Here is a 14594-nt window from a genome sequence, read left to right on the forward strand (position 1 = left end):
TTTTTTTTTTTTTTTTTTTTTTTTTTTTTTTTTTTGTTAATATGTGAATTTTCATTACTAAAACTTAATTGTAACGATTACAATAACTTGGCAAACAAAAGATAACCCATGCCCCAAAAAAAAATAAAAATAAAGGGAAATCTACCCGTATCCTGATACTTAACAATGGTACATTATATTAGCCTCAACCAGTCTTGAAGGAGATTCCTGAAATTTTTCCATGCCTCTTTGCAAGGATGGTATCGCGAATTTATCTGTCTAGGTGCTTGAAGAGGATATGTGCTGAAGTTGCTATGTTGTTGTGAAGTCGAGCATTCCTCTCAGTCCAGATAGTGTATAGAACCGCTTGAGCCACCAGACGCCTGAGATTTATCGAAGAAGTGGAGTCCTTCCTGTCTAGCCACGCTGAAAGAGCAGTCCAGGTGTGAAAGACAAAAGGCCTATATCCCAGTCTCTTCGTTACCTGTAACCACAAATCCTCACTCAGATTGCAACGAAGAAATAAATGTTCTCTGTTTTCCGGTTGCATACCACAGACGCAGCAAACTGTGTCTAATTCCATTCCCCATGAAGCAAGCCTAGTTCAGGTGGGTAGCCTGTCGAGATGCATCAGCCACATCATGAACGCGTGTCTTAGAATAGCCCCTTTGAAGCACACTTGTCTTGACCAACTTTGTGGATTCTGTCTTTGTCTCATGATTTCCCAGGTCTTCTTTGTGCTGAAGTGATCCAGCTCCTCAGATTCAATTTTCCAGGTATAACGATCCAGCTCACAGCTCAGTGTTGGAAGAGTTAGTGATGTCAGATGAATTTGCAGAAGTTCAGCTTGCGGTGATCTTGCAGGACGTAATTGCCACCCCTCGGATGTGCAGGCATGAGCCACAGACTCATGAACAGGAATGCCAGTTTGAGATGGGCCTGTAGTTCCCAGAAAATCTAAAAGGGGACCGAAGGGTGACCACCAATCAAACCAAAAACTTACCTTCCTGCCATTTCCCACTTTACATCGTAAGAATTGTAGAGCTAGGGGCCGCAATTGAAGGAGAGTTTTCCTGGTCCATGACGTTTGCTTCTTCGCATCAATTTGCCAGAAGACCCCATCTTTTATCTTGTTGTTCCGCATCCATTCTACCCACAGAGAATCCATGGCAGTTAGCAGTCTCCAGATAAGCTTAAGACAGAGGGTTTTGTTCCACTGAGCAAAGCATCAAAAACCTAGGCCTCCTTCCTCATGCGGTAAACACAGAGAATGCCATGCAACTTTAACAGCTGGTTTCTTAGTGATATCACCGCACCAAAGAAATCTGGAGCACATACTCTCAATGCTCTTGATGCAACCTTTTGGCAGTATAAACGCAGATGCCCAGAAGTTGACAATGCCATAGATAGCCGATGTAATCAGAGCTTTTCTCCCCGCGTAAGAAAGAGCACGGGCCAACCAAGAGGAAAACTTAGCTGAGATCTTGTCTAACAGAGGTCTGTAATCATAGATTCGAAGCTTTCTATGCGTCAGGGGAAGACCAAGGTAGCGAATAGGAAGTGAGCCGAGGTTGAAACCAAGTGTGCCAATGCGTGAGGTTTCATCCTGGTTCACTCCTGCTAAGAATAGATCTGTTTTATCTTTGTTCATGGATAAACCAGACAACAAAGAGAAATCTTGAAGCAATTCTGTAATGTTCTCGAGTGAAGCCATCCTGCCATAAAAAAATATCATTATATCATCCGCGAAGGCCAAGTGTGTTACCTGAGGAATCAACGCTTGGTGATGATGACCAATTGAGTTGTTGTTGTATTGTTTGTTCAACATCTGGGTTAGGACTTCCATTGCAAGGCTGAAAAGATAGGGGGATATAGAGTCTCCCTATCGCAAACCCTTGGCTCCCTTGAAATATCCACATCTTTCTCCGTTTATGGAGACCGAGAATGAGGTCGTAGTGATGCATTCGGTTATGAGCTTAACGAAGTGGTGGGGGAAACCCATCACCTTGAGGACGCAAAGAATGAAATCCCAGTTAACTGAATCAAAGGCCTTCTTTAAGTCCACCTTTAGCATGCCTCTCTCTGAGATATTTTTCTGATTATACCCTTGCACTAAATCCATTACCAACAACACATTTTCAACAAGGAGTCTTCCCGGAATGAATGCAGATTGAGTGTTGGAGATGAGATCCGACAACACTGTGATATGTCTATATTTTGCATCTCATTATCATGCATTTGTCATACACTTAGCTAGGATAAATAGTCGTTTTGCATCATTTTAGAACCTTTTTTATACACTTTGCATGTTTAGGAAGTTTTTGCATCATCCTTGCATACATTGTGCATTTCAGAGTATTTCAGGTGTCTAGGAGACGTTGGAAACGCAGACGATCGAGCCACCTTCGAGTCAGTAATCGAGCCACTCTCAGACACGCAATCGAGCCACTCTCACCCAAGCAATCGAGCCACTTTCACTTGCTCAATCGAGCCACTGTCGCCCACTCTGACTCGATGCACATGTCAGGAAGACGTTCCGTCTTACACGCTTCAGGAGATTCCCAAACCAACGCTTCACCTTGTCGTTTTAAGTTTTAGGGATTTACATGTTTTTACTATAAATACGTTTTGTTAAGTCTTTGCGGAGACATCTTATCTTTTATCTCGTTTTCTTTTTTAAAGTTTGACCTAGCCACCAAAAAACGCTCTAAGACTTGTAATCCAACATCTCCGAGTTTATTCAGTTTTTGCACTTGATTTCTTCTACAAAGTTGTTCTTCTCATTTCTATCTATCTATTATGCTTGGTTCAATGTTTTCTGTGTTTGCATCCTTGATAATGATTTTCGGATCTGAGTAGTGCGGTTGTTCTTGAGGATGGGATAGATTAGGTGGAGGATCTTAGGATGTAGAGTGTTTAAGCTTTGATTGTATGATTCCCTTCTGGACTAGAGTTAGAAATACTAGTTTCTCGATGAAATGTCTGACCAACTAGTGCTAGAGACTTACGTTCCTAGCCTAAGAGATTAGTTGTCTAGGATGTTTGTTGACGTGAATGAACTTGTTTTTCATGCCATGCTTGATCATGTTTCTCTAGCGAGAGCTAGGTTTGGAAGTGGTTGAGTTTGAGTAGCTTCTGTCAAGAGATTGGATTAGCTAAGAAGTGATGTTCATTGTTTAGGGATGGTTTGCTTGTGGCATGTTAAACACTTTGTAGACTAGGAGACTCCACCGACATCAATTACTCCCATCCTTAGGACCTCTTTCTTTCTGATTTTTATTACATTTTTGAGACTGTTTCGTTTCTTGCCTTTTAGTTCATGCTTAGACTCGTTTATGTTTTTATTCATTTTCGCTTCTTGTCATGCATTTTCGTTTCTAGTTCAGTGACTCAATTTTCGTTTTGTATCTTTCCCATTCTAGGATTGTTAGAAAAAAAAAACACTCTTTTTGAATTGGCTTAACTTGCGATATTTTGATTGCATCTCAATTGTTAGTAAAGTTTCCCAAATGGATTGACACCTTAAGTATTACAACTGCATAAGGTTAATTGAACCTGCTAGGATAGACACAAAAATCCTAGTATTACACTGTCTTGAGACTATTAGCCAGGAGCTTCGACACCACCTTGTAGACTGAGTTACAACAGGCAATAGGTCTAAACTCCGTCATTCTTGAGGCACTTGGCGTTTTAGGGATCAATGTCAGCAGAGTGGCATTCCATTGTTTGAGAATCTGTCCTCAGTGATAGAACTCCATAACCGCTGCTATCATGTCAGCTCCGACTGTGCCCCAATGAGCAGTAAAGAATTCTGCACTGTATCCATCTGGCCTCGGAGCTTTATTTTTTGGCAATGAAAAGAACCCTGACTTTATTTCCTCTAGTGTAAACGGACTGGAGAGAATCTGGAACGCGGACTCAAAGCATTGCTGACTAATAATATCTGCAATCACATCAATAGACGGTGCTTGAATTGGTCCTTTGCTACCGAGGAGGGTTCTGTAAAAGTCCATCGCTAGTTGTTGAATCCCAAGTTTCGACTCCACCATTTGATCATTGTCATTGAGCAAGAAAAGGATTTGATTTTGGCCTTGGCGAGACAACACAACTCTGTGAAAGAACTTCGAGTTCTTATCACCATTTTCCAGCCAGCAAATTCTGGATTTTTGTCTCAAATATGATTCCTCCGCTGCAGATAATATGCACCAATTCATATGAGCTTCTTTCTCTAGATGTGACGAGAGAGTAGAAGGAGAGGCCAATAGAGTTTGTTGACAAGTCTGAAGATTCTCAAAAGCTTCACGTGTCCTTTTTTCCAAAGCCGAGTAGTTGTCATGGCATAAGTCCTTAATTACCCTCTTCAAGGCCTTGAGCTTTTTAGATACCATGAGCATTTTTGAGCAATCAAAAGACAAAGCTTGCCACCATAGCTTGATTAAAGGCCCAAACTCCTCATTGCAGTTCAACAAAGCTAGAAATTTGAAGGGTTTCTGAATCTTTGGTTTACCAGTGTCTAGAAGACGCATGAAGGGCTGTGATCCGAGAAACCAGGTTCTCCAAAAACTCCTTTCATCGACTCATCGTTGATTAAGATTCTATCCAGCTTCTTCGAAATCGGATCTATGGCATGCTTGTTTGACCATGTGAAAGCATTACCGCAGAATGGAAGATCTGTGAGATGAGAATTTATTAGACATTGATTGAGATCTCGCATTCCTCTTGTTGGCATGTTTGTGCTGGGATTAGAGTGTTCCTCCGGGGATAGAATTTGGTTGAAGTCTCTTGTAACTAGCCATGGCCTGTTCGTGACAATGTTTGAATCTGCAAGTTGTTGCAGCTCTGACCATAAGGCCAATCTTTTCTCGCTGCTTATTGCAGAAGCGTAGACGATGGAGACCACCAAATCTTGAGTAACAAAAGGGAGGTTCACTAGACAGGTAATTATTTGAAGTGACTTAGATAAAATAGTAACCTTTACCGAAGGATGCCAAACCACCCATATCTTCCCAAGCTGTGAGAATTCATAATTATCCGCAAAAAACCACCCAGGAAGAGCGCGCGAGACTATATGATGCCTTCTCTGGGTGAACGTGGGTCTCTATAATCCCACCAAAACAAGGTTTATAAACCTTAACCCAATTCTGAAAACTTCTCCTCTTTACAGGATCATTTTGACCTCTTACATTACGACAAAAAATATTTATCAAGGGGATATTGGATTAGAGGATTGGAGGGCCTCCAGCCCTGGCTCGTATTTCCTTTTTTCTGCATTCTCTTAGAGATTACCCGTAGAAACCTATCTGCATCTTCTTCAGGGTTGTCATCATCTCCAGATATACTGTCAGGGTCAGAGTCAGCCTGATACAAACCTCCTCCATCCGCGGTTTGATACTAATTGTGAAATAATTTTACCGTTAGATCAATGCAGAGCTTTTCTACATCAAGATTCTGCTGGTAATTCACAGGTGCAGTAGGTGTTGGGTTCGTGAGAGGAACGTTGGTCGCCACCAAGGTAGATGCACCTCCTTGCTGCACAAAACAGTCTGGCTTTTTGCCAGCTTTTATCGGTTGCCAGGTTGCATTTTTTTGGTGAGGTCCCGATCGAGGCGCCGTAGAAGTGACTTCCACAATGGGAAGCTGACTCTGGATTGGTGCTTTACCATTCTTATTAGCTTGAGCAGAGCGTGGACATGCCTTAGAGGAATGTTTTACGGATCCACAAAAGCTACTGGTCGGCGGAGCTTTTGTACAGTGGGAGACTGTGTGGCCAACACTCTTACAGTGACTACACAATGAGGGCAGCCAGGGACTGGTGACAATAATTCTTTTGATCTTCCCAGATTCGAAACGAGCATTTACAGCCTCTGGTAGAGGCTTACGTGGATCAATGACCGTATACACTTTGGCAACCTCAATGTTGATAAGCTTCTCATTTTGTGGATGCAGACATACCGGATGCCCGAAAAGTCCAGCAATATGTTCCAATCCTTCCCTGTTGAAGAACTCCAATGGTACTCCATGAAACTCTAACCACACTGGGACCATGGATAGCTCTGGCTTCTTTGGAACGACATCCGGAGACCACTTTGCAACGAACATAGTTTGACCACCAACCTACCATAAAGCTTGAGTCAGAATCCTTCGTCTTGCAATCGGACAAGGCACCTTAAATAAAAACGAGTGACCTTCCATCTTTGATACAGTGATGTCTCTGCGTTGTTTGCTCTAGATGCCATTGAGAATGGCATGAACGGCTGCTCGATGAGGAGGTTCTTCATAAAATTAACCAAGGATGAAACTATCCCAAGATTTCTTGTTTTTCTCGATGACCGAATTAGGGATGGTAACACATACCTCACCTGATTCAAGCGTGAATGGAGTACCCTTCTTTTCCAACTGAACGGTGTCACCTTTTACCAAATCTCGCCAGGGGGACTTTGTCGTTGGCTCGGGAATGGCAGCATTAATCGAGGTTTTGGCTGGCATCACTGGAGGACTTTCTGAGACAGTTTAACTTTGGCCACAAGTGGGATTCACGGGTACGATAGCAGGTACATTAGTCGTAGTATTGGCATTTGCAGCTGCTTCCCCCAAATTTTCAGATCTAGGGTTTTCAGATCTAGGGTTTTCGATTGCTACTTCATCAGTCACCAGAGGGACTGATTTGCAGGAATCAGCTGGTTGGCTGAGATCCCAGGAGAGTCAGGCAACATTTTTGGCGATGTGGCAGACGACGCGGCACCAGCAATTTTGGTGAATCAGGCGGATTGCAGTTCACCGGCGACATGATTAATACATCTTTTGGGATACATCTTGATCAAACATATGTTATTAAAGACACCATCAGCCAAAGAAAGAGGCATGGCCGCATGGACAGCTGAATTCCTTTCCATAGTAGTTGCAGTTACATTTGTAACGATTGTCCTTCATTCTTGTGAAATGTTGCCATACATTTGATCTTGGGTTGAGAGTCTTTTGGATCTTAGACTCAGGCTGCTCAGACTCTGATCCGCTATTACGAGTCTGTTTCTTTTTGCTCCTTCGATTAGACTCGGGTGTTAGAACCTCTTCTTCTTCGTGTATATCTCTCTCGTCATCATCAAAATTTGGAGATGATGAATCCATCTGCAAATCATAAGTAAATCATTAGCAACTATAACCAAACAAATAGCTAAACAAATAGAGAGCTAAACAAACTTGAGTACACTAATGCATCATCAATAAAACACAAAACAATAGACAAAGAGAGAAGAGGGCTACGAAATGCTCAATAGGTGAAAACAAAAATAAGAAACGAATAGGACAGCAACAAAACACACCCTGGTAAGCTCACAATGATACCAATCACAAATCACACAATCTTATAAACTTTTCTTAAAAACCAAAAAAGCTTACTATTGTGGTCTACATAATTTACACATTGAATCAAAAGTAGATGAGCAAAGAAAAAGACACCAAAAGCTCTAGCAATAAAGATTGAACTAACAAAATGAGACAGTAAGTAGTAAACCTGGAAAACCAGTAGAGTCATGTAGAGTTGTAGACAAAAAAAGCCAGGTCCATTGAGAAAATTCGTAATCAAAAGAAGAAAACCAGTTCCTTTTCCTTATAGCTCATAAGTTTCTGATTTATACTAAGCTAGTTTCGTGAAACAAATCCAAGTCCATGCAAACAAAAGTGACAATGCACTTCCATACTTTTTTTTTCCTCGTCAATACACTCCAAAGACAGAGACAAAATAGTAAAATACTCATTCATCTCTGTTTCTCATATACATATCTACTACTCAACCATTTCTCTTTCTCAAAATACAGATAATGGTTTCGATCTCAATATTTACAGTAACCGAGAGAGAAGAGCGAAACAAAGAGCGAAACAAAGGACACACCACAGCCAAAAAAACGATTCACGAAACCAAAACGATTCTAGCAAATTCCCATCTCTAAACCATGGCAACAAGAAAGATAAGACAATTTCTATTTGATTTACACACAAAAATACCAATCAAGAACCATCCGTACAAAGCTAAAACTCACAGTAAAATCTATCAAAATCGTTTCAGCTAATCGTTTCAGTTTTACAATTGAATTGAACAAAACGTTTCAGTTTTACAATCGTTTCAGATGAAGAGCCCAGTTTTACAATCGTTTCAGTTTCAGCTACAAAAACAAAATCTCAATTTTGAAGATGAAGAGAAAGAAGAAAAACCTTTGATTTCCTCCGTAAAGTTTCAGAAGGAAGAGAAGATGCGACAACCCTTTGATTTGGTGTATCTAGTTTGACGATTTGGGGATTATATATTTTTTTTAAGAGAGAAACCGCACTTTTTGTCTGCGAATGCAAAGAGAAAGAGTAATGTAAAACTAGGGATTTAGGGATTTAGTTCGAGTGATATATGTTCGGGTTAATCGGATTTTATTTCGGGTTTTGGATAATACTCGAACCTGATCGGGTATCCGAACTTAATATACATTACACCCGATCGGGTTTTACATACTTCCCAAACTCGAACCGAACCACCTACTTCGAGTTGGGTTCAGGTTCAGGTTTCGGATTCGGTTAATATGTCCAAGACTAGGACAAATATTCGTTGTACATTTTTCGTTAATTTGCTTAATTAATTTTAAATATATATATTTAAGCAATGCATACTATCTAAAAATTAATGGGACCAAATATTAATAACTCAATTGGTAAAAATTCTCATTAACAAAAGTCTGTAAATTGCCGGTACAAGTAACGTTTTAAAAAAGACTATATAAAATATTTTGATATATGACATGCGAATATATTTATTACGCTGATATTTAACAAAGTCTATAAATACGCTGTTAAGCTCAGAATCTCTTTATTATAAAAAAATAGACGGAAACATTTACATTATTTGAATATATTTACTAATTGTAATAGAAATTTGTCAGATTTAAGATTGGAATGGTTTATAAATGACACGAATCCCATAATGTAATGGATTTATGTATCTATAAATGTTACAATATTCGAAGACTATTTATTAATGCTCATAGTTCATCTTCTTCTTCTTTTTTTTTTAACTTATGTCTATATATTGCTTTTCTTGATGAGATAGATTGTACAGGTGTAGTTTCCTCTTATCATCTCAAATATTCTTGTAAGCTATAATAAAGATTAAAGCCTTTGTTTTATTTTGTTTTCTCGATTTTCCACAACATGATTTGTAGAAATATATCTGACTGGAATTATCGAGAAAACTGCCTTTTACAAGCATCAACTAAGTAATGAAGATTCCTACATTAATATATTAGGGGGGAAAACGCTATTAAGCCAAAATTTTAACCAACCAAACAAGACTAATGTGTAGACTAATTCCAAATTTTACGATTAACATATGAATATACAATGTGGTAACTTAACGTGTACTTCAACTAAATTCAATTTTATATCGATTAATCGAGCCAAACCACAGATTTTTTTACAAAGAAACAAAAACAACTTGATTTAATTTAATTCAAACACTAAAGAAGATAGTAAGTTGATTATTATTACTAAGCTAGTGAGTGACATATATATAGGGGGAACATGCCGCCCAATACTTGGATCTTTTTGAAACTTGAAGCTACTTTGTGTCTAAGTCATGATTAGTAATATTTATCTATTTGTATAATTGTTGTGTTTCAATAATTTATTATTATGGGCTAATAATTATGTCCATAGGATTTGAAATCACTTCACAATATTATGAATGAATGAATCCTCCTTGGAAGTGCTATTTTTTCAGTCCCTTTTTTTCCCTCCACGATGGAAAAAGAAACAATTTTAAATACAAAAAAAAAAAAAAAAAAAACACATGTGAGCTTCTCCGTTTCTTCTTTTGTTTTCTTTCTCTTTTCCGATTAGAGAGTTTTATTCAGTCAAATTGCCAATTATGTTAAAGGTGCACTTCCTGAAGTGTTCTTAATGATAAGAGTTGGATTACTTTTTAGCTCTATCAAATAAACAAAGGAAACTTATAGTATTTATAAAGAAATAATGTTTTAAGATATTTTAATAGATTTTAAGTAATGTTTGATCATACTAAATATGAACTTAAAATTATATTAATATATTAAAAATCTGTGAAAGTTTTAAATATTATTCGAAAATGGTATAATAATTATTGTAAACAATTATTGTCTTACTTTTAAAACTGCATTTTCTATGAGTAAAACAATAAAAATTCATTATGCAAATAAACAAATATATCTATTTATTTGATAACATTTGAGAAATACCCTTTTTAGTGTATCTATTTTCAAAAATATATTTTATTAAATATGAAAATTTTATAAGTTTTATAAGCTTTATAACTTATAAGGTAATTTTAATGGTATCTACTATTCACCGACTCGATCCAAGTATTTGTAAAGTTTCATAAGATTTGATAATGTATTTATAAGGTTTTATAAGATATTTTATAAAGTTTTTCACAACATTTATAAAGTATTTGTAACTTATGTCTATGGTAGGTACTAGGTATTTATAAGGTTTTATACACATATAAATATAATTTGTGTATGTTTTTATAAGGTAACACACGTATTCAAGTAAATCTCAGATTTTAGATGCAATTATGATAATGTTTTAGAGATGAGACATTTTTGAAAAATGGTATGGAAAAAGTAATATAATTGAAATTCCCTCCCTTATTTTTATAATGATTTTTACTGCGAAAATATAAATACTGGATTTTAACATTGGGTAAAACATTATGCAGAATTTCTTGATTGATCAATTTTTTGCATAATTACATAGAGTTAGTTTTAAAGAAGAGACATTTTTGAAAAATAGTATGAAGAAAAGTAATTTATTTGAAATTCCCTCCTTTATTTTTAGGGTATAATGATTTTTTTTAGGCGTAAACATAAATACTTCATTTTAACGTTAGGAAAAACATTATACAGAATTTCTCGATTGATCAACTTTTTGCATAATTACATAGTGTTAGCATTCAGAATCTAAATTGTGATTGGAGAATGATATTATAGCTTTTTTTTTTTTTTTGGAGTTTATGGTTTTTTCTCCATTTGCACAGAGGGGAAAGTCGAATTATATTCGAGCATATAAAGTATACCAACATATATGACTGAATCACCTAGCTGTACAGATCCTCAACAGTAATTTTTGAATCTTGATTATGAAAAACATAGTTTTATTTTATGTGTAGTATTTGAGAGTAGACCTCATATTTGTGGTATTTTAGGGTATCCGAATAACTATGCATATTTTTTCTTTGCTTAGGCATCATTCATGCACGTAATCACTACGTACTAATCGGTAATCATTTTATCATAAGTCATACTCGTTTACATATCATTTTGTTATAAATCTTACATATAGATAATTAGATACTTTATTAAAACTACATATGCATTAACTAATACATTAACAAAACGTCAAACCAAAAAAAGACACATACATATGGTTTTTTATTCTAGTAATGGTCGATCGATATATATATATATATGTATATATATATATATATTATTGATGACAAAATAAATCAGCTAGGGTTTGTGAGCAAACTTTTTTCTCCACAAGAATTTTGATGTCGATTTGTTTATTCAGTGGGTCATTTGGCTTTCGGTAAAATGTTATTATAATTCCTTAAGCTTTTCGTGCACTAAGACCATATGCAACGGCGTACATTTGGCATGTCCCCCGGTATTTTTTGTTTTTAAATAAATCAAAAAAGGCAGCATCTGTATAGGACGTTTCTTAATATGGGACGTTTTTTGCTGTGTCCTTCATTACACGTGGCAGCATCTGTGTGGTTGGTGTTGTTTGGGTTTTTTTTTTTTTTTTTTGGTTTTTAATTTTATGGATTGAATAAAACTGTTTTTAATTTTTAATGTTTTAATTGTATGTTTTATTTTTTTTCAAGTTTTTGTAACTTTGTAATTTTCTTATGAACGGTTAAAAAAAGATTTGATTGAGCATATTTGGACTAACTTCGGACATCTTCCAGATAATGAAGATTAATTAAAAAAAATTCTATGAATTGAATAAAATGTTTGTTTTTATCTTTGATGTTTGTATGGTTTATGTATTTTATCTTTCATGTTTTAATTGTATATTTTGTTTTTTTTCCAAGTTTTTGTAACTTTTTAATTTTTTTATGTTTTTAATGTCAATGTTAAATGATTTATTTAAATTAAAACTTTAATATGTTTTTATTTATTAATTTAAATAATTAATTTTTTAAATTAAAAATACTATTATTTTTTCCAGGGGACCAACTCTGAAGTACACCAATACTCATACCACACTTAAGAAATTCTCAAAATAAGATTAATATATTTGAAGGACCAAAAATTGTCCTACACCAATACACATGCTCTAACCAAAGAGGATCTTGATCCTCTATGGTTGGGATAATTAAATAATACTATTATTGTTTCATGATAAATAGCATCAAAAATTCGAATTTTCAGTCCACTAATCAAAATCTTATAAAAATTGACATCATATGAAAGAATCTTCTATCTGGGTCAAGGATTTTTGCATAAGCTGACATTAAATTATTAAATTCGAACACTTGCACGAAACAGGTAAGGCCGTAAGAACAAACTGACAAGTCATTTTCAATACAGAAGAAAAAAATAACAAAAAACAAATACAATGTAATTTATTAGTATATGTTACATTTTTCTAAAATATATCAGTTTTATTGATGTTTTTTCTGATGCAATAATATACAATACAATTAAAACGATCAACTGAACTCGACTTATATATCAGAAATTTTCCATTCAGATGAGTCTTTCAAAGAAAGTGAAAAAAATATTGAACCCTTCGTCTTATAATTTAGAGTCTTTCACCAGAAAAAGGTAGAAGAAGCTGAGTATTGCAAAAGAGGCTGTTGCACCATAAAGCTACTCATAGTCATAGAAGCTTCCTCTTTCTCATGCAGCCCATCCAATTTCTGCCCACCATTATTTCAATACTAAGAGATCAAATTATTAATCATAACATACTTTGACAACTTTACTATACTATAATGTTTTTCTTTGCAATTAAGTTTATATATATATGATGAAAAAAAATATTTATGATATATACAAAACTAGTTTTATGAATATGATATATACCCAAAGGTCGGAGTCATCGTCTTCAATGTTGGGGATTTCTACAACTTCGTCATTGCGTGCGAATCTACCACGTATTCGAGGTCTACTGTCCGCCAATGTTTTCCGGCATGCATACTATTTTTTGTTTCCATCCAAAACACAAAGAAAAGTTTGTAACCAAAAAATATGAATACAAAGCCATCAATTTTTTTAAAAAATGTAATGATAATATTGTTACCTTAATAGTTTTGGTAAAGTTTCTCTGGTTTCGTTTAGCTCTATACTTTGATATTTTCTCTTTACGTTCTTCTGCACTATAACGCCCTACCTTGAAGTTATTATGTTCCTCGGATACGGTCGCCTTCTCCGACGATCTCTGCATTTCGAAATTGTTCTGAATACCAATATATATAAAAAAAAATCAAATCTTTTAGTATAATTACATACAGTGCAACGTAAAAAAAAAACAGAGCAACAAAACAGAGACCTGTAAATCTCCTGTGCTGTAGACTCGTCGCATCTGACCAGAAAAGAAGGCATTTTCCGGCGAGCTCAAGGTATTGTAATGAAGATTTGAAGAATCCATCACCGGAATGTTGTTGATTTGGTTTCCCTTCGACCGAGTTGCTGCTAAAGCTTCTCTGCATATATCTCCCTGCATTCTCTATTGCACTGTAGCTTCGTGCCATTGACGACGTCTGATCGAAGAAGTTCTCTGTTTGGACGGCGTCGGAGATTTCGAAATCTGAGAAGCTTGGATACATTCCGGTGGGAATTTGCTGAGAGAGAGTTAAAGTTCCGAGAAGATCACTTGGAGGAGATGAAGAGAGGATGTTTTGTGGGGTGAAATGGTCAAAATCAACAGAGTAGAGTTCGCTATTACAGAACAGATCTGTAGTTGTTGTTGTTGTGTCTGAAGAAAACATTTCTGGACTTGAGTTTCGGAATATTGAAGAAGAAGATGAAGATGAACCATCAAAGATATAAAGATCTGAAGAAGTAGCCATTTTTATCTTTGTAGTGGTGAACAAGTAAGTAAAAATACTCTGTTTATGTTCTGTTTCTTGATGTGTTTTTGTTTTACCAAAAATGGCAAGTAAAAATTCGAAATTTTTTCACAAAAGATGTGTTTTTTTTTTTATGTTCTTCGGTTTCTCTGTTTCAGAACCAAGACATGACAGGTGCAGTTTCTTTTGTCTGGTGGGCGATATTGTTGTATTTATAACGGTAGAAAATATGAGTTTTATTAATACATCCTTATATGTTTTTGAATTTACGGATTGGCATATAAGGTTTTGTATTATTACATTTTGAACCCAAAAGCTTTACGTCCAAATAGTTTATTTTTTAGAATCTACTTGGTCTCTCTGTCTTTTTGATGTATGATGTGTGCAAAAGCTCCTTTTGGTTGTTGTTATATTACTATTCAATTCTTACGTTTTAGAATCCAATTCGGCTATTTGCATTGCTGTTGAAAATGTACTTTTAGATTAGATAAATATTTTAAAGTGTAGTTGAAAATATTCGAGA

The 14594-nt window shown here is 35.8% G+C and overlaps 1 protein-coding gene, 1 long non-coding RNA gene and 1 pseudogene across 3 annotated transcripts; all 3 read right to left on the reverse strand.

The window, feature by feature from the left end:
• Nucleotides 1-250: 250 nt before the first annotated feature.
• LOC104728445 (uncharacterized) lies at nucleotides 251-1693 on the reverse strand. The gene is made up of 5 exons (XM_087472717.1): nucleotides 1216-1693; nucleotides 1089-1171; nucleotides 983-986; nucleotides 659-936; nucleotides 251-463 (listed from the first exon to the last, which is right to left on the reverse strand). Exons 1-5 carry the CDS (start codon nucleotides 1691-1693, stop codon nucleotides 251-253), a joined length of 1056 nt encoding a protein of 351 aa, XP_087328843.1.
• A 1570-nt stretch (nucleotides 1694-3263) lies between these two features.
• Nucleotides 3264-8344, reverse strand: LOC147934643 (uncharacterized). The gene is made up of 2 exons (XR_015571611.1): nucleotides 8188-8344; nucleotides 3264-7104 (listed from the first exon to the last, which is right to left on the reverse strand). It is a non-coding gene; the product is annotated as an uncharacterized LOC147934643 (long non-coding RNA).
• A 4204-nt stretch (nucleotides 8345-12548) lies between these two features.
• Nucleotides 12549-14198, reverse strand: LOC104724508 (uncharacterized; annotated as a pseudogene). Its single transcript, XR_015572952.1, has 4 exons — nucleotides 13552-14198; nucleotides 13303-13458; nucleotides 13086-13199; nucleotides 12549-12919 (listed from the first exon to the last, which is right to left on the reverse strand). The product of XR_015572952.1 is annotated as an uncharacterized LOC104724508 (transcript).
• Between the last annotated feature and the right edge of the window lie 396 nt (nucleotides 14199-14594).

Source organism: Camelina sativa, chromosome 11 (genome assembly GCF_030686135.1).
Source record: "Camelina sativa cultivar CO46 ecotype springtype chromosome 11, ASM3068613v1".
Lineage (NCBI taxonomy): Eukaryota > Viridiplantae > Streptophyta > Magnoliopsida > Brassicales > Brassicaceae > Camelina > Camelina sativa.

What these genes read in the sequence shown, in the direction of transcription:
- LOC104728445 (XM_087472717.1), bottom strand. Translation starts at nt 1,693, where the DNA reads ATGGCTTCACTCGAGAACATTACAGAATTGCTTCAAGATTTCTCTTTG. An exon ending in GCATGAGGAAGGAGGCCTAG is followed by an intron (nt 1,172 to 1,215) that starts GTTTTTGATGCT and finishes CTCTGTCTTAAG; the next exon opens with CTTATCTGGAGACTGCTAAC. An exon ending in CACAAAGTTGGTCAAGACAA is followed by an intron (nt 464 to 658) that starts GTGTGCTTCAAA and finishes TTGTGGTTACAG; the next exon opens with GTAACGAAGAGACTGGGATA.